An 18857-nucleotide genomic window follows, 5' to 3' on the forward strand; every position below is an offset into this window, starting at 1 on the left:
TGGTGCTGTTTGTGTTACTGAGGGCCCTGTGTGAGCACTAACTCACTAGTCCCTTGCTGGCATGTGAGAGGTGAAGGGGGACGTGTTATGGTCCACGTGTCGCACTTGAGAAACAAAGATGTGACAAAGGCAAGCCATCTGAGACCATTAGATTTATAGCAGGGACTAACAGGACCTGGCAAATACAACACCACAAATCAGGATGACACTTTGTCTACAGAGGAACTTATGTTTTAATAAAGTTAGAATAATAACGGTGTAATTCTTTGTGTAGACATTCCTGTTTCAGAAAGACTTACACTGGTTATAACTACAAACTCCAGCGCACCAATTCTCAAAATAAGGTAAAATACACAGAACTGCTAACCTGATCCTTTCAAGCACTGCATTTGAACTCGTTACTAAAGAACCACCTACCCCCTTTTAAAAAGAAAATCCACTAAAACCCATTTTGTATAGTGTTTATTTAGTGGCTTGCCTTCACAACAACAACAGAAGGCTAAACTTTGAACAGCCATTTGTTACTGACATTTTTTTTAAGGTTTCATGTTTACATGCCTGTGAACGTCTGCGTATGGTTCTGTGGGCCACTTCATGATATTTTGCAGATCCCCTGCTGGTCTCTAGGATGTAGGTTGTGTAGCAGCACTTTATTATTTAGAAAGCGCTGCCTTGCCTTAGGAGTGAAAACGGCCCCGGCAGGAGAAACACTAACAAGAAGCTCTATCTCCTTTTCTGGTACTCTGTAAATAAATGCTGTATAAACAGAAGAGTATGTTCAGAGGAGCTGGACAAACTCATGGAAGAACAATTCCCCCAGGGAGCCAGCATGCAGGAAATCCCTGAGCCACAAATCTCGGGAGGCTGGGAGACGTCTGGGAGAGCAAGCACTGCTTGCTTGCGCACTGGGAGAGACAGGGCCCGGGTTAATCACCCCACTGCCCTGACTTGGGAGCTTTGTGTGTGCGGAGTTTGCTTTTATGAAAACCGATGGAGCGGTGCATTTGCTGGAACGGGTGCGTGCAACTCCTCGCTTCGCTGCCAGCTGGACAGAGACCCTGGAGATGTGCTGGGTGGCATGCGGAGGCACCGCCTCTGCCTGCTGATCGCATCTCCTGGGTCTTCCCTCTTCAGCGTGAGACTCCGTGCGGTGAGCGGCCGCTGCCTGCCCGCTGCCTGCCTCGGGGACGCCTGAGGGAAGCAGCGAGGCCCCGCGCGGTGCCCGTGCGGCGCTGTGCTGAGCGCCCGGACCCGACCGCGGTCCCGCAGCACCACCTAGTGCGTTACAGCGGGTTCTTCCCTCGTTCCCTCGGCCTGCAGCGGTGCGTTTGTGGCAGGGCCCTCCTCTCACCCTGGCGCGCCGCTGCCCGCAGGCTCACAGAGAAACCCTGACTGCGCCCACAGCAAACGCCTGGCGACCCGCCGGGCGGACGGGACGAGACGAGGAGGGTGCGTGCGTAACTCCGAGCGGGGCCCGGGGCCTGCCTCGCACCCAGCGCCGCCGGGCCCGGCCCGGGTCCTGTCAGCGCCGCCCGCCCCCCAGCGCAGAGGGGCGGGGCCGCGCCGCGCTCCCTGCGCGCAGCCCGCGCTCCCGCCGCCACGTGCCCGCGCCTCCCCGCCCCCTCCCCACACACACCGAGGCGGAACGTTCGAGGCGCTGCCAGGCGCGCCGCGCCGACGGCCGAGCGGCGGATCCGGCCGGGCAACGGCTTCGGGGCGCCGCTCGGCGCTCGGCTCGTGCGGCCTCGCGCGGGGAGGGGCAGCTCGGCGGCGGCGGCGGCGGGAGGCGGGAGGCAGCGGGAGGCGGCGGCGGCGGCGATGGCGGAGCCGTCGGAGAAGCCGTACCGGGCCGAGTACGCCAAGAGCGGCCGCGCCTCCTGCAAGAAGTGCGGCGAGAGCATCGCCAAGGACTCGCTGCGCCTCGCCCTCATGGTGCAGGTACCGCGCGGCCCGGCCCGGCCCGGCCCGGCGCTGAGGGCGGAGCGGCGGGGAACGGGGGCCAGAGCCCGGGCACGGCGCCCCGGGGGGCTGAGGCCCCGCAAGGGGCAGGGCGGGGAACGCGGCGCTGCCCGCTGCGCCCCGGGAGGGGGCGGGAAGGGCCGGGGGCTGCTTCCCGCAGGGGAACCCGCCTTCGCCTCAGAGGCTTATTGCCCTGGAAGGATGTCTGACCCGGCGGCTGCGCTGCTGCGTGGGTTTCCGCTTCCCTTTATTTGTCTGCCCCCGGTTGTCTCTGTTCTCCTCTCTCACCCGTGCTCCTGCCGCCTTGCTCCCGTTCCCCCACGTTCCTCCCGTTCCTGCGCGTCCCCAGCAGCTTGACCTGCCCTGAGGCAGGTCGCGCGTCCTCAGCGCGGGGCCTCAGGCTGCAGCGTGCCTTAGCGCTGGGTGCTGAGCTGGGCGGGGGGGGGGGGGTGTTTGGGTAGGGTTAGGTTTACTGAGCGATCTCCTGGTGGGTGGCTGGAAGGTGGCAGATGGATCTGCGGCATCCCTCATGGAGCCGCTCCTTTTCAGCCAGCCACCTCCCTAAAGCTACCGGTCTTGTGCCAGATGCTTGCAATCCACTTGCAATTTTTTTTTTTTTTTTTTCTCAGAACTCTTCAATTTGCTCGATCCTTTCCGTGAAAGGCTCTCTTGTCTCTCTCTTTTTTTTTAAAAAAAATAAATATATATATATATATTTTTTGTACCTTGCTGCTGAGCATTACTCCCAAGCTCAGGCCCAGATTTCACCAGTGCCCTGGGGCCCCTTCTCCTCTCTCGGGGAAATCCCCTGTGAGCAGCCGCGTGAAGCGTGCTGAGGTTTTCTGCAGATGGTGCAGAAGAAATTAAAGGGAGACCCGGGGCAAGTCGCCGACTTGGTGCCTTTTTTACTGCATCTTTTCTTTTGGGTACCTATCTGAAGAACTCTGGCTGGAAGTGTGATTTCGAGTGTTTGGCATGGTGTGGGCACGCAGGCTTTCCGGCACCATTATGACTTTGACTTTTGCTTCCACCTGGAACTCGGCAGTTTGTTAGCTACGTGTGCAGCCAGAAAAAAAAATTGGTTTCTCCTTTTCCTTATTCTATTGAGGAAACTATGGTTTATAGAGAGGTGTGCTGGGAGAAATTGTATAAACCTAAGTCTAGCTTGCCTGGAGGTTGCATTGCCCACACGGAGGGGCGTCATGCTTTGGGTGTGCGACTACAAGTGGCAAAGGAGATCTGCCCCCTTCTGTGCACCCTAGTGGCTGGTGCCCCTAAAGCCTTTGTGTTAGGGACAGAGCCATGAGCAGTTCTCCAGGAAAACGCCAAACATGAGCCCATAGCTCAGGAGCCTCTGAGTGTCAGAGGTGTGTCTGAGAGCATGTTGAGAGCAACCCCAGTGTGGCAGCTGTGTGGCTGTGGTGCCACAAGGATAACCATATAATCTGATTGTGGGAAGAGCGTGGCTAGAAATAGGAATGTCCTTTTATTATTCTGCTTGATGGTTGGGTTGTCACTGGGGCTCTCATCTTTGAAGCCCTTTCTGCCTCCTTACTGCTCGTGCATGAAACCCTTTGATCATTTTTTCAGCTCAGAGCCATCCCTTGAGTTGCCGAGTGGTATGTAGAATGCTGTCCTAGGTCAGTAATAATAATAACACCACGCTGAGCGGTGTTAGTGCGGCAGGTGTTTGTGCGCGTTGCTCAGAGCCAAACCGCTGCACAGTTATTTGGTCTGATGGGTAACTGGAACGGTGACAGGTTGGTACCTAATATGTCTGAGTCATAACAAAGCTCCCGTGATGAGGCTGGAGAGAGAGCTCCAGAGCTGCTCTTCGGGGGAGACTTTGGTTATGGTTCTGTCCTGGTGCAGGATTTTGGGTTCTGGCGTCCCCTTAAAGTTTTGCCTCTGCCTCCTGCAGCCCACTTAGGAATTTCTTCAGGTCACGAGCCAGTTTGCTTGGGAAATGGTCCTCAAAGGGACTGTGTGTCCTGCTTTGCTTGGTGGTCTTACAGAGTGAGGCCAGCGGCCTCTTCTGCTACGAGACTCTCAGAAGAAGTTGTAGCTGATAAGTCAAGTGTTGTTTCTTGTGTTGCTTTTTCAACAACCTCTGTTTTGCTCTGCTCATCACTGCAGAAGGACTGAGAAGAAATCTCTCCCTGTCTGCTAGGGTTGGTATAGCCACATGGAGGCTGTAGCCTTTTTGTCTTGAGAAATATGGATGGGCCAAGGAGCTCAGTGATGATTTCATTGTTCCTTCCATATCTGCGCCCTTTGGGATCTCTCTGTTGGCAGCTTGTCTATCATACTACATTTTCTTCTTAGGCTTTTCCTAAATCGTGTCTAGGTGCTAATTTTAAAATAAATAAATTACATTTACCCAGATATTCTTATTTTATCTCCCTCCACTCCCTGCCTTAGTTCTGAGTTGCTTCGTCTTAGCCTAATGTGCTTTTTTCCTAGTCGCCCATGTTTGATGGCAAAGTCCCTCACTGGCACCACTACAGCTGCTTCTGGAAGCGGGCTCGGATTGTGTCCCACACGGACATTGATGGTTTTCCTGAGCTTCGGTGGGAAGATCAGGAGAAAATCAAGAAAGCCATTGAAACTGGAGGCCCTGGAGGAGGTATGTAGAAGTTTGGAGGCTTAGCTGGAACCGTTCTCTCTTCTCAAGCTATTATTATGGTTATTTGATTGCCACATCCCTCTTAGCAGGAGATGTTGGAAGAATTTCTGTGGTGCCGCTGCGCTCCATGGCTAGGATGCTGGCAGTATGACTGTTCTTAAAGGAGGGGGGAAAAAAAAAGCCAAGGCAGTTGGCAGACATGTTGCCAAATATTTCTTGTTTTTAAGACTATTGCATTTTGTTTTCAGTTCTTCAGTCTTAATGAACGTTCTTGTCATATGCTGTAGTGATGGTATCTTCACCACAACGTGTGGTTATGGTAGCGCTATGAAATTGTTACACAACAAACTGAGTCGGAGCGAGTGAGAAGGGTCTAAGTAAGGACCAGACCAAACACCCCAAGTCACTCTGTAAACCAAGGATGCTGAGCAGTTTTAGGTTGCTGTCTGCCTGTTGAAATGTGATTAAAAAAAAAAAAAAAAAAAACTTTGCACATAGAACACAACTGTTTTGAGAAGAGTTCTGTTTTGAAGCAGAGATGTTTGTGACTCTTGTTACAGTCAGTCTTTAGTAAGACCTCATTTTACACTACTTTCAGGAGAGGGGTAAAAGGTGTCAGCTCTGTGCTTGCTTAGTGATTTCTTTAAAGACTTGCAAAGGTGCAATACTGTACAATTGCTACTCAGTGGATTAAAGAAATATTCCTATTTCAGCAGTGCTTTTGAGCATGGACTGCTTATCTTGCTCTGAATGCAGATTCTTGGTAGATGAACTGCTGGACTGCAGAGGTTTATTAATGCAGACTGCTAACAATCTGGCATAGAGGAGATTTTTTGTAAAAGTGGGGGAGGATCACATTGAAAGCTGAGCTCTGTGTTTGCCTTTGTTCTCCAGGAAAAGGAGGGGACCAGGAAGGAGGTGGCAAGGCTGAGAAGAGCCTAAATGACTTTGCTGCAGAATATGCGAAGTCTAACAGGAGTACTTGCAAAGGCTGTGAACAGAAAATAGAAAAAGTAAGAAGACTTTCTTTAGTTCTCTCCTGTTTGTTTTTTCTCCCACCAGTCCCAATTCTAGCAGTGGCTTTTATAATTGCTTCCTGTCCGTTTTGCGTACAGAAAGCACTTCGAGCTGCGTTTTTGTGCCTGAGAAGCAGCTGTGTCCTGGACAGCATACAACAAAGGCATCTTTCAAGCATTGGAGCCTGGGCTTTAGACCTGTCAATGCTTCCTTCTGCTTGGGCTTTTTAGCAGGCTGGAACACTGTTTGCCAGTATTTTTGGTAGGAAGAGACAGGTGTCTTTTCTTGCCTGTTGAAGCACTGCAAAGGTGTAAGCCTCCTCCTCCTTCTTTGTTTGTGTGCAGAGCATCTGTATTGGCTCCTGAAGCAGACAAAAACGGTGATGCAACTAATTAATGATGCTGCCCTATATTTCAGCATGTCTCATTGCTCTGCTTTTAAAGGCAGTTGGTGAAAGGAAGCTGTGAGCTTCTGACAGGTGTGAATAGACCTCCCAATTTGGTAAAGTTGATGAGGGTCAAACACCAGTGCTGATAGACCTCTATCTGCAGGAACATCGGTGGCTGGAGTGTAGACATTTCCGTATTGGAGCATGAAGTATTGTAGTCTAAAAGTACACACAATGACTGCTTTTTGGGCATCTGACAGGTAATTTGCAGTTAGAGGGGATTAGGTAGTACTAGCACTGATGTCAGACTGCTAAGAATGTAAACTAATTATTCAGAGTTGCCTGCAGGGGTTTGGTGATGTGATCTTTACTTGTTGAAGTTAACTGGCAGTCAGGGAGTTGAAGGAGTAAAGACTACATGATTACCGGTTTTGAATGTTTTTTGAACAGAAAATTACTTAAAAGGATGTTTTTTTCCAACCTAGAAAGAGTATTAGTGGAAGTGAAGTGACTTCACGGAAGGGCTTGAGCGATAGCTGCAGGCATTGGTGAAGGAACCATTACCATTTTGCAGGTGTTTAGGAAGCATCATGTTTGTAATGAGCTTACTAATGCCCTGCTCTTTCCAGAGCAGCCTAACAGTTGCTTTCTCTCTTTAATCTGCACTAGGGACAGATTCGGATTTCCAAGAAGATGGTACATCCTGAAAAACCACAGCTGGGAATGATCGATAACTGGTATCACCCAGACTGCTTTGTGAGCCGCCGAGCAGAGCTGGGTTTCCTCCCAGCATATGGGGCCGCCCAGCTCCTTGGCTTTGGCATCCTGAAAGCTGAAGATAAAGAAACTCTGAAGAAGCAGCTCCCGGCTACCAAGAGTGAAGGGTATGTGTGGGATGCAACAATTTGTGCTGTTGCTTGCCTTCACGTACATCTGTGATGGATGTATTATGTCACTTTTGTGTCTCTGTTAAAAGAAGAGCAGCTGTAGGAGGATGTGGTACTAGTGTGGCATTAGGTAAATGACAACAGACCAATTCCCCATCCCTGGGAGTCTGTAGTCCACTTGCCCTTGTGACTGCCTTGAGGGAAACGTAGAGACCAGCAGCTGTGACTTGTAGAACTGATGCGGGGCTTTTGGCCCTAAAATGTGTACTTAATACAAATGAATACTGGGCTCTGCACCTCCTTGTGTGATGCTGTTATCAGTGATGGCTTCTCTGATCTAACCACTTGCTAGACAATTGATTGGATATCTTATCTATGTGCTGCTGATCTGTGACAGATGCTGAGTCTGATAACATTGCTTGTTGGCTGTGTAGTAGTGTTCACACTTGGATGTTTTTGTTTGCAAAATCTAATGGTACAACTGAAATTGTATTGCCTGGCACTGAAATTTTGAATGGAGGCTCTTGATGGAAGTTGTATTAACAGAGAAGCCCTTCAGGGTGGCCTGCTAGCTTTGGTCAATCTTTTTCTGTTAGTGAAGGCTTTTTTTTTTTTTTTCCCGTGAAGGAGGAAACAAAAGGTATTGCTGGGTTCTACAAACAGGAAAAATGACGTCTTTGTAAGACGTTGGGCTTTTCTATGTACTTTATAGACTGAATTCAGCTCTACTTTTATAAGGATTCACTGTGAAACTGCCCAGTGAGACTGACACCAGGTTCTGAAAAGTTGCAGTCAAGTCAAATCTGTGTGGTCTTTTTTGGTTTTGGTCCTGTAAGTAGGTGGCTGGGCACGATCCAGAGCCTTTATCGGTTTGTTTATAGGTAACAGTGGAGCTTGCGTAAACTGATCTGTGTGTTCTTAAGAAGATGCCATTCAACTTCCATGCCTTATTCTTGGTTGGCAAGCAGTTGCTCCAGAAGCATTCAGCAGTGATGCAGGTGCCACAGGGAGGATCCTGCAGCACCATGCAAATGGGTGCTCCTCCATGAGCCCTGTGGCCTTTCAGGCTGAGACGAGCTGTCTGTGACTCCCTGCCAACTTAGCTTTTCACAGAAGCAGTTTCCCTCGGCGTGTGTTGCAGGCTATAAGTAGAAGTACAGTGTTTTCACATACTTGCAAAAATATTAAGGCTTTGGAAAGATAAGCCACAGGGTGGTTTGCCAAGTCACTGTGTAAATAAGAGCCTAGAATTGCAATGGAAAAAAGCTTAGACTGGTGATGTAGGGTAATGTGAACCTTGACCTCACGCCAGAAGAGCAGCAGAACAGCTGATCTTTTCTATTCTTTAAGCACTGCATGAGCAAGCACCTCAACGGTGAGGATGCTGTCTGGCTCTTGTAATCTGCACTACCTTTCTTCTGCTGTTTGGATTGTGTGCTTCAGCAAAGGGTAGTAAGAATCAGTTGGAAAAGTAGCTGTCAGTCAAATGAACTGAATGAATGGGACTATAAATAGGGTAGAGAGGTGTGGGTGTGCTTCCTACCTGGTAACTGCCAAAAAGCAGACAAGTTCTGAAGAAGCAAACCCTACAAAAAAGAAACAGCCCAGAAGCTTGAATGAGACGCAGTTACCTCCCATCATTCATCTCGTGTGTTTAGTCAGCAGTCAGATAACAGAAGTTAATGACAGAAATTGCATCTTCTTGTAGAAACAACGTTAGAGCATCTGCTATAAGGTGAAATTCTGAAAATGAACTTCAAAGTTATCTCTACCTGTGCTGCATCCAAATTACATCGTGAGTCAGGTGTTGTAAGCAATTCAGATATGACATACCCAAATTCATGTGCTGCTTCTGCATGTCTAGCCCATGCTCTGCAGAGAAGCTCCAACTTGGGCTGTTCCATCAGCCCTTTCTAAAAGGGTGGTGGTGTGACATCTCTTGCAGGTGAGTGACACTGAGAATAGGATGGGGAAAATCTCTTCCCTCTCTGGGAGAAAAAATAGGAGAGCTTCCTGCAAGAATCCTGGTGGCTTTTCTTGATCGGCGCTGGGTGAGACATGGTGACCCTCCACTGGGCTGCAGGCTGTCATGCCTGAGTGCCAGCATTTTGCAGGTTTGGGGAAGGAGGGTCTCGTGTCCTTCGCAGTGGCTTCTCTGCAGAAGGTGCACTCATGTACTGGTGTACATGCAGTAGCAGCTTGCCTGGTCCCTTTCACTGTGCTTCTTTGGTAGCGTGTTTTTTTGCCCTCTTCCTTTGATCTTTAATGCTATCTGCATTATTTCTGCAATGCTTTCTGCTCTGCTTGCTTGAGTAGAATTGCCGCTCAGGACAGGAACAAAGTGTCATTCTGGAGGTGCCATCAGGTAGCACCTAATTAACTGCAGATTGAGGTAGAGGGTAAGTGCTCAGGTCAGCAACAGTCTGCAAGTGCTTCACCGAGAGAAAGGAAGGGGGTACCAGCTCCTCCCTGCATCAGCTGCTTGCTTTATCCAGGGGTGCTCTGACTGTCCTTACCTCTTTGTTTTCATTGTAAGGAGAACGTGAAAAACAGAGTAGATGGCAAGGAAAGGCCAGGCTAGAGTGTGCCTTCCTCTTCATCCTCTTGAAAGTTCGGGTAGACCTTGTGTTTCTGTATGTACCAGGGAGGTGAGAAGTGTTCTGTGTTGGATGCTAAGTACCAGTCCTTCCGAACAAGCTGTTGGACCATACGTGTTGAGTGCCTAGACCGTCCCTTCCCCAGCAGGAGAAAGGGTGTACACAGTAGCACCTGGCTGCTGCTAGCAGCACGTTGTATTTGGTCCCAAGGATGGCTGATGGCTTCTGTGTCAATGAGGATCTGTTCTGTCAGTTGTTCTAAATCTTGCAATTCTGGGCAGATAGGAGGTGAATTCAGCTTTGCCAATCCTTTCTTCAAACTATAAAATAATGATCAGTGTTTACTTGAAGTCTTCAGCATAGCCAGGGACAAAAGAGAAGGTGGGAAGCCTGCAGCTTTATGCCTCTGCAATCCAGATGATCCTTCTCATTCTGCAGTTTGAGTGGCTGGATCAGGTATGGCAACTGCTCTGTACAGGGAAAGCAACCCGCTGTCCCCTTAACTCTGAGAAGCTGCCAAAAGTGCAAGTTCCTGCTGGGATTTGGATGCTTTCCCTTGGTCCCAGGGCATCTCAGCAGGGTAGGGTGATTGCCTTCCAGGGGTTTGAGTCCTGGCTTTCCTCTTTTCAGAGACAAGTTACTACACAGCCATGAGTCTTGGCTTGCTGAAAGCAGCCTGACTCTCAGCCTGCCAAGGGAGAGAGACTGCAGATACACAGCACTTGGGCACCCATCCTAAATACTTGCATGATTAAGCCCTCTGGCTTGGGAAGGTACAGCCGGGTGCTTTGTGCTCAAGCTGATGTGTTTTTCCCCGATTATGCTGTGTACTTCTGATTCAGTTAATGCTCTGGGCTTGCTCCTTGTGGGGGCTGCAGCCAAGGAGGGGACTTGTGTCGTCTGGAGACCTTTGAAGGCACAGCTGTGCTTGTGCCGTATCTGTTCTTGCCACGCTGGTTCCTACTTAAGTGATTTAAGAAAGAATGTGGACCTTTTCTTGCAAAATGCAAGCAAATGCATATAGCCTGGTGTAGCCATTGTGTGTCCCCTGGGTTAGTAAAACCTTGCAGCACAGCCCAGGCTCTGACCAATTGGACCTTGCGAGGGGACAGCTGGGAGATGAGATCTTCTGCAAACCCAGCATCTTAAAGATTGCAGAACGATCTGAGTTGTAATTTGGTCAGAGGTGCTAACAAAGGACTATGGTAGCTACTGCAAATAAAATGAGAACTTGGCCCAATTTTAGGCCCAGGATACTTTTCCTAGAAAAATCCTGAGGGAGAGTACCTTTCAGCATCCTCCTGCAGCTTTATAGCTAATAAGCTGTTGTACCAAGTTTATCTTAACGATAGCAAAGCACTAGAAGATGAAGTGTTAAAAATTGTGGAGGGCAACCAAGAATGTTAACTTTAACTTAACCATCAGCCACAGCTTATAAAGTTAGAATATGCATACTTAAAAGGATTCCTGGCTGGTGTTTCTAAAGGATAGCAGCTGTCAAAATGAAGTGCAAGGTGTCCAAGTTGTGCTCATATTGTGCCTCAAGTGCCAGGGCCATCCTGCCTCAAATGGGATAAAACTTAACTGTATTTCCTCACAATAAGAACACGCACTGAGATTATTTATTGATAGTGATGTTTTTTGAAGCCATGCAGACCAAGGGGATGACAGGAGTCTGGAAGCATAAATGATCTTCCTCTGAGGTCTCTTGTTCTTTGGAAGTCTGCCAAAATCCCCAGGCTTTCATTTGGCTTCCTTGTCTTTCTTGAGCACAGTTCTCTATAACTTCTCCCTGTGCAGCTCTAAGGGCCTGGCTAATAACAGTATATTTTAGCACACAAAACTGCATGGTAGTAGGTACATCATAAAACCGCTGTCAGCCTGGGAGTACTCTACAGGTGGAAACCTCCTCCTGTCTGATTTCAGAGATCAGACTTAATTCCAAGCTGAAGAGGAACTAGGTGGGAAGTATCAAGTTTCCCGGTGTGTTATTAAAATATTATATTTTCAATATGCACTGTCTTAGCTGAAAAATGAAGCTGTTGATTCAGCTGAAAGACACTATAGTCCTGTCTTTTAACCTTCATTGCTACCTTTCCTTAGACGTGGAGAGATATAAGTATACACAGTAAGTTTTATCTATGCCTTTGGAGTAACTAATACAGGTGTGGCTGTGTATGCCTGAAGCTCTCAGTGTTGTAGTATTTTATGTGCTCTTCTGCCAGATCACAGTTATCCCGTGGAAAAGCTCTAAGCGTGCCAGACCTGATTGAGGTGGCTGTTGTTGCAGAACCAAGTACATGTCTGTGCTCTAGAACTGAAGAATTTGAAAAGTGGTCTTGCCTGCTAAAACTCAGGACATTCAAGTCTCTGCAGATATCAGGAGTCAATAAACCAAGTTATGGTAATATAAATATTAAATTAACTTAAAATAACTTTGTGTGTGTGTTGCTTGTTTTTTCTCTATTAGGAAGAGAAAAGGAGAAGAGGTAGATGGAAACGTGACTGTGAAAAAGAAGCAGAAAAAAGAGAAAGAGAAGGAATCAAAGCAGGAAAAACAGCTGAAAGTGAGTTTTAGCTGATCAGATCCTACAAACTGCCTTGTTAGAAGAGTGTAGCTGAAGAGCTGTGGTATCTGGAGAGGGACTGTACCTGGTGCCCAGAAAAAGCAGAGCTGCAGTGCAGAGTGGCTTTAAAAAATTTGTTCTAGCTGTTTGGGTAAAATGTGTGACTCTCCCTTTTGGCAAAACTTCTTGTTGCTCTCTGTCTCCCAGGCTGTTCTTAAGATCCCATGGGCTTGCTAAAACCTTGTCTGCACACTGCAGTTTCAGGTGTTCTTAGTGATTGACTTGCAAGTAGCTGAGCTGCTGGCTTTTGTTAACAGGAGCAGACAGAGCTGATCTGGGGCATCAAGGATGAGCTGAGGAAGGTCTGCTCCACTAATGACCTGAAAGAGCTGCTGATTGCTAACAAGCAGGAAGTGCCCTCAGGGGAGAACGCCGTAAGTAGTCAATTTACATGCGTGCTGGGTCTTCAGTGAAGCCAACCCACACTGATACTGCTGCACAGTCCACAAGCATGCAGCATGTTCCTGATGGAACGCTTCAGAAAGAAAAAAAATGCAAACCCCAGTCCTTTTGTCCCAGGACTCTGATGATATTACTATGACACTGGCTTGTGAAGGCACTGCATGGTGGTGTCTAATGCTTATTTAAATGCTTTGGTCTCAGTGACGTGCTGTTTTTTCTGCTGTGTCCCAACTGGTCCCTGTTTTTGTCTCTGGCCTTGCGAGGCCAGCCGTGTCCCAGGTTTCATCAAAAGAGGAGTGGCCAGCAGGTTGAGGGAGGTGATTGACCCCATCTGCTCTGCCCTTGTGGGGCCCCACCTGGACTGCTGCAACTAGGTTTGGGGTCCCCAGCACAAGAAAGATGTGGACCTGTTACAGCAAGTCCAGAGTCTTATTTAAAAAAAAAAAAAAAAGATGGAGAGGGACTCAGGACTCTCTACTCAGATAATGATAGGACAAGGGGGGGATGGTCTTAAACTAGAAGAGGAGAGATTTAGACTAGACATTAGGAGGAAATTCTCTGTAAGGGTGGTGAGGCACTGAAACAGGTTGCCCAGAGAAGCTGTGGATGCCCCATCCCTGGAGGTGCTCAGGGCCAGGCTAGATGGGGCCTTGGCCCACCTGATCTAGTAGGTGGCATCCTTGTCTATGACAGGGGAGTTGAAACTAGGTGATCTTTAAGGTCCCTTCCAACCCAGACCATTCTATGATTCTGTGATTTATGGCACTTCATCTTGCTTCCTTCCAACTGTTAAATTATGCCCAAAGAAGCAAAAAATGTACGCTTTATTTTCTGGCATGTCTTCTAAAAAATGGTCACTTTTCAGACTGTAACTTGTGAAAGTCTTCCCTCTTGAATCTGTGCATTGCTGTAATAATACTGTACATTCCCACCTGCATTCTTGTGCCCAGATAGAGTAGCTCATCTCCTTCTTTCCCATTCCTGTACTGCTGTCTGTTTGGGGCTGTGTGGTAGGTACGCTTCCCTGAGTGCTGACTCCAAATAGGAGATAATGCGAGTCATGAATGTGATTGAACAGGTGTGGTGTGACTGGGGAAACTTCATGCCATGTTTAAGGCACTTTAAATCAAATAATTCTGCAAAGAATCTTGGCTTATGTGCAATGTACATATGACATGAAGCACTGGAAAAGTCTGTGTCTGTGTGCCAACAGCTTTACAGTAATTTATTGTCTAGCCCAGTGTAATACGATATGTGGGCTTCCAATTTACTCCTGCCATGACCTGTTTTATATTCTTTGTGGCTCTAGATCTTGGACCGAGTGGCAGATGGGATGGCATTTGGAGCTCTGCTTCCCTGCGAGGAGTGTAAAGGGCAGTTTGTGTTCAAGAGTGATGCGTATTACTGTTCAGGGGACATCACTGCCTGGACTAAGTGTGTTGCTAAAACACAGACTCCCAACAGGAAAGACTGGGTAATCCCAAAGGTGGGTATTAATTGCCAAATTGATGATCTGAAGTATGTTTCTTCATTGATGTTTCCTCTTGTAAGGAATTTGAATAGGCAGCAGTCAGCGTTGGATGCCAGGGAGTAGAGTGCACTGCACTGCTGAGCCATTGTGACAGTGGGAAAGTCCTGTCACAGCTCTGTCCCTACAGGGATAGGCATATAGAGCAGTCATGTTTATTTTTTTCCCAGAAACACTAAATTAAGAGATGTTTGTGATTTGATTTGAAACTAGTCATTTACCATTTTCTAGCTTTGGTTTCCCAGTCAGTAAACCGGGTTTTTGCCTGTCTGAATATGAATCGTAATCTCAGAAATCCTTTCTGAGATCTGCAGTAAATTAAAAAATCTGACCAGTGCTCAACTTAGCCTTTATGTTTTCTAATATTAATATTATTTGTTGTTTTTAAAGTCTGTCTATGCTTCTATCCCACAGGAGTTTCGTGAAATTCCTTACCTCAAGAAATTTAAGTGTAAGAAACAGGATAGGATATTCCCTCCAGAGGCTGCAACTGTGAACTCTGCGCTTCCTCCACATGCGTCTGCTCCTTTGACAGAGACTGTTTCTGCACCCCAAGGTAAGTGGAGCTCAGGACGTTGTGTAATGCCATTCCTATCAAAACCCTGAACAGGCGTGCTGTTTGCTGTTCTACTGCTGAGTGACTGAGATTTTGTGGTAAGAAACAGCACAGCAGAGTCTCACGTGCTTCATCTTCCTGGCAGAGGTAGACCCTGTTATGGTGGGTTGCCTGGGGACATGCACTTAAGATCCTGGTTGTTTTCTGACAAATCTTTTTGGGTATGTGTTGGTATGTTTGTGATGAATTAAAAATGTAAAGGCCTGTGTCCCAAGTGACATCTGCTGTGAAATGCCTTCTTGCTTGACTTCTTGGGGAACATCCAGGAACCTTAGTAGTGCAGACTCCATATTCCATGTCCAGCTTGTTTTTAAAGAGGTTGTTTGAAATCCTCTGTTTGGATTTGGTCTTAGCAACCACTGACTAGCATTGTGCAAAAAAATATGCTGTCTCTGACCTGTAGATTTGCAAGCGATGCAATTCCACTTGGGACACTGGAACAAGTTATATTCTTTAGTGATTTGGCCTGATTATTTAGTCTTTTTAGTCCTGGCTATAGTTTTGGGAGTGAGGAGCTTGTTACTTGGTGAAAGGGGTGGGAATCATTCTGTCCAGCTAATTTTGGCCCAATAGAGTTATTTCAATAGTGAAGGCAAGGTAACTCATGTCTTGGTTCAGATTGGCAAGTTGATTCGAACCCCAGTGTTCGATGAAAGTAAATTCAATCTGTTACCTAGAATTAAGCCCAGGTTGCTTTGTTTGCTAGCAGCTTAACTCGCCTGTGTTTGGGTGGCAGCGGGTGAACAATCACCTCAGCTGGTCAACCAAAGTTAATAGCACTCACTTTAGAAGTGGAGATATGCTTTGAGACATTTGCCATGTCCACATTTGCCATCCACCCACATCAATGCATCACACTTCACACTATGATGTGATGGAGCAGCAGCTGGTTACCAGTTTGCTTCTGTGTTGTTACGGGGTTTGTATGATTCAGCCAACTTACAACTTTGTACTGTTGACAAGATCAAAACTCAAATGTATTGTAAGGTGGGAACACTGTAGTTTAAGACACAAACCTTCTCCAGCTCTTCAAAAACAGATTTCCTTTTGAAGAGGCAGGAGCTTTCGTGCTGTCCAGGCATCAAATGAAGAGGGAAGCTGAACAGTCTAGTAGCACAGTGTTGAAGCAGACTGATTGCAATTTTTATTTTATTTTATTTTTTTTTTATTTTATTTTTTTTTAAGAAAAAGTCAGGCAAGTAATGTACCTACATATCCTGTGCCTACATATCCATCTTTCCTGCCTTCTGTCCCTTCTGTTTGCTGGGTGTGCTGGGTTTTGTTGCCCCTCCTAGGGGCACGGAAGCCTTCTCCCACTTGCCTTAGCACAGGTCAGACCTGTTTGGACTTTTGTCTCCCTGCTGGCTGGGCTGATTGTTCTGAGCGTGTGGGATGCTGTCCATTTGTATTTGTTAATTTGTCTGGGGGGCTTTGTGCTTGTCGCTAACATCCTGTGTTGTTTCCAAACCCCTAGACAAACCACTGGCCAACATGAAGATCCTGGCTCTTGGAAAGCTGTCCAAGAACAAGGAGGAAGTGAAGAACATTGTGGAGGAGTTGGGAGGAAAGATGACAACGACAGCTAACAAGGCCACCCTGTGCATCAGCACACAGAGTGAGCAGCCATGCAGTACTTTCTTGTAGTGCTCCTCACAGCTGAGCAGATTAGAGAGGGTGCACACCCTCAGAGCTCTGTGGATTAGTGTTCAGGCTAGGAGGAGTGTTTGTGTGCACACTGCCTTAGTGTGTTTGGAAAAGTAAAGACAGTGTGTGCTATTTAAGTTTTACTCACCTAGTACGTTAACCTTGTGGGTTGTGCTGTGAGGCTCTGTTGGGTTTGCAGCAGCTGAAGCTCAGATCCCTGTGCAGACCGTGGTGGTGTGCAAGCCAGTGTTGGTGGACTGAAGGGTGCTGGGGACTATGACCTTGAAGAAGCCACCCTTGCCTTGGAGAAGCTGTGGAATTGACTGTGGGCACTTGAGGGCAGTGTTTTCTCTGGAGACAGCTCTTGCTCCATGTTGGTGTTGACCTCCAAACTGGGTGCTGAGGTAGGAGATCTGTTCCCACCTGGTAGGATGCCCAGAGGGCAGCCCCAGCCCAGCTCTAGGAAGGGGAGAGCTGGACCAGCCATGTGAAACAAGTGTTCCTGCTCTAACCCAGGCTACAGTTTTGAATGTCATGGAAATGTATTTCCTCAAAGCTTTGGAGTCCTGAATCATGGCCAGAGGTAGGGGCTAAAGTCTGAAACCTCATTGGTTTATTTTTTTTTTCTCTCCCTTCCCCACCCTGCTTGTGCAGAGGACTTGGAGAAAATGAGCAAGAAGATGGAAGAAGTGAAGGAGGCCAAAGTCCGCGTGGTTTCAGAAGAGTTTCTTCAGGACGTGAAATCCTCCAGCAAGAGCTTTCAGGAGCTTCTTTCTATCCATGCAATTTCACCTTGGGGTGCAGAGATAAAAATGGAGCACCACGAGGTGGCTGTGGATGGGAAATGCAGCAAGCCCCAACATACAAAGAGTGCTGGGAAGGTCAAAGAAGAACAAGGTAATGAACAATGCAGTTGTTTCTCCAGGGGGCTGTTTAATGCTGTGTATGCACAAAGGAAACCTGGGTATAGTCCAGCCTCTTGTTTTGCTAGAGTTCTCTGACTTTTCTTCTCATAATAAATTTAAATAATCAAACCTTAGGGCACGACTAGCTGTAAGTAAACAGGAAGCTGTCTCCTGAACTGACTCTCATTTGTCCTAGGTCAGTCTGGCTTCACAGGTCTTTCATCCCATATGTACACAGGCTCCCTGACATCAGTCTGAACTCTTCCCCAAAACACTCAGTGTCTCTGCCTCGGTGGGTTCCTGTTGCAGCTCCAAGGAGGTGCTGGGGCACTGAAATGTGACAGACACTACTGTGACCACCCCTTCCAGGGGTGCTCACACATGAGAAAATGCTGGAGCCCAAAGCAATGTTCTCTGTTGTAGTGAGTATAGAATGTATTTTTTTTAATGAAGGAAGGAAAAAAATCCAACACCAGTGGCATTCCTTATGACTGCCGAGCAAGCTTGCATTATTCATGCTGGAAAGTGAAGAAAGCCATTAGATCTGCTCAGAACCTATCTTCAGAACCCATTCTTTTCCATATTCCCAAAGCTTTTGGTTTCTGTCATTCAGCTGGGTGTGTTATTGCCAAACTATTTCACGGCAGCAGGATCTCTTGGGGGGGCTAAATGTCCCACATGTGCCCTATGAGGTTTTTAAATCCTATTTAAACACAACAACAAATGTGACTTTTATCTACTGGGTAGGTGAAAAAAATGATACAGCCTGAGCTTTGGGGCCAGGAGGAAGGAAAATTGATGTTATATGGGGAGACCTTGTTTTTCATTTCATTGGGTGGGAGGTGGGGGTTGGTGGCTGTGAATTGGTTGCTAAAGGCAGGTTTAAAAAAAACATTGACGTGTTGGTGTTCTTGTACTGGGAACCTGATTTAAAGTCTTATTAAGGTGATAATTAGGCAAATTGAGAATTTGTATCTTATTTCAAGTTAAACCATGTTGCCTGCGTAGGAAAAATAACTCCTTATTCCTGCAGGACCTAGCAAGTCTGAAAAGAAAATGAAGCTAACAGTTAAAGGTGGAGCAGCAGTAGATCCTGATTCTGGTGAGTGTTCGCAATGCTTGAACCTGTGCCACAGCCTGCAGGACATGTGATGGTTTACAAAATAGATTTTTCTGTGAAAGGGTAAGGGTTTGGAGTCCTTAATGTATAAAAGTTAGGGGTTAATATAAAAATTAAGGAATCCACAAAAGGAACCTGATTTTTTGAGAGATTTTCTTGCTTCCAAAGGAAGGCTATTAATTGACATCTAAAGATGGGTTTTCCAAGATTTTCTTGTGCAGCTTTCTGAAGGACCACTTAAACTGAAGTATACACCTCATTCAGCTTCATGAGCATGTCAGAGGAGTGAATAAAAGCCAAGCCAGTAGAGGCCATGGGTCTGGCATGAGTATCTGCCTAAAACTGCCTCAAAATTGTGCTGGTCTCCAAACCTACAGTGTACAGATGTCATTCTGAGAGGTTATACTGCAACCAAGACAAGCCTTTGTTTTTTCAGTCCATTTTCTAGTGTGACACCTGCAAAACTGTATCTCTTGAGAATTCCTCTAGCCAGCCATGCAGTTTTAAATACTAGATTTTGGATGGTCATTTCCCAAACATA

The 18857-nt window shown here is 47.2% G+C and overlaps 1 protein-coding gene across 1 annotated transcript in view; it reads left to right on the plus strand.

Moving 5' to 3' along the window:
- Positions 1 to 1745: 1745 nt before the first annotated feature.
- PARP1 (poly(ADP-ribose) polymerase 1) overlaps positions 1746 to 18857 on the plus strand; it is a 29294-nt gene continuing 12182 nt past the window's right edge. Inside the window, exons 1-11 of the mRNA XM_035321411.1 lie at positions 1746 to 1938; positions 4423 to 4585; positions 5480 to 5598; positions 6660 to 6874; positions 11945 to 12041; positions 12359 to 12475; positions 13813 to 13989; positions 14446 to 14587; positions 16122 to 16262; positions 16946 to 17188; positions 18230 to 18298. Coding sequence (XP_035177302.1) covers positions 1819 to 1938; positions 4423 to 4585; positions 5480 to 5598; positions 6660 to 6874; positions 11945 to 12041; positions 12359 to 12475; positions 13813 to 13989; positions 14446 to 14587; positions 16122 to 16262; positions 16946 to 17188; positions 18230 to 18298 — 1603 coding nt within the window. The 5' untranslated portion in view covers positions 1746 to 1818. The remainder of the gene's footprint in view (positions 1939 to 4422; positions 4586 to 5479; positions 5599 to 6659; positions 6875 to 11944; positions 12042 to 12358; positions 12476 to 13812; positions 13990 to 14445; positions 14588 to 16121; positions 16263 to 16945; positions 17189 to 18229; positions 18299 to 18857) is intronic.

The sequence above is a fragment of the Oxyura jamaicensis genome, chromosome 3, assembly GCF_011077185.1.
Source record: "Oxyura jamaicensis isolate SHBP4307 breed ruddy duck chromosome 3, BPBGC_Ojam_1.0, whole genome shotgun sequence".
NCBI lineage: Eukaryota > Metazoa > Chordata > Aves > Anseriformes > Anatidae > Oxyura > Oxyura jamaicensis.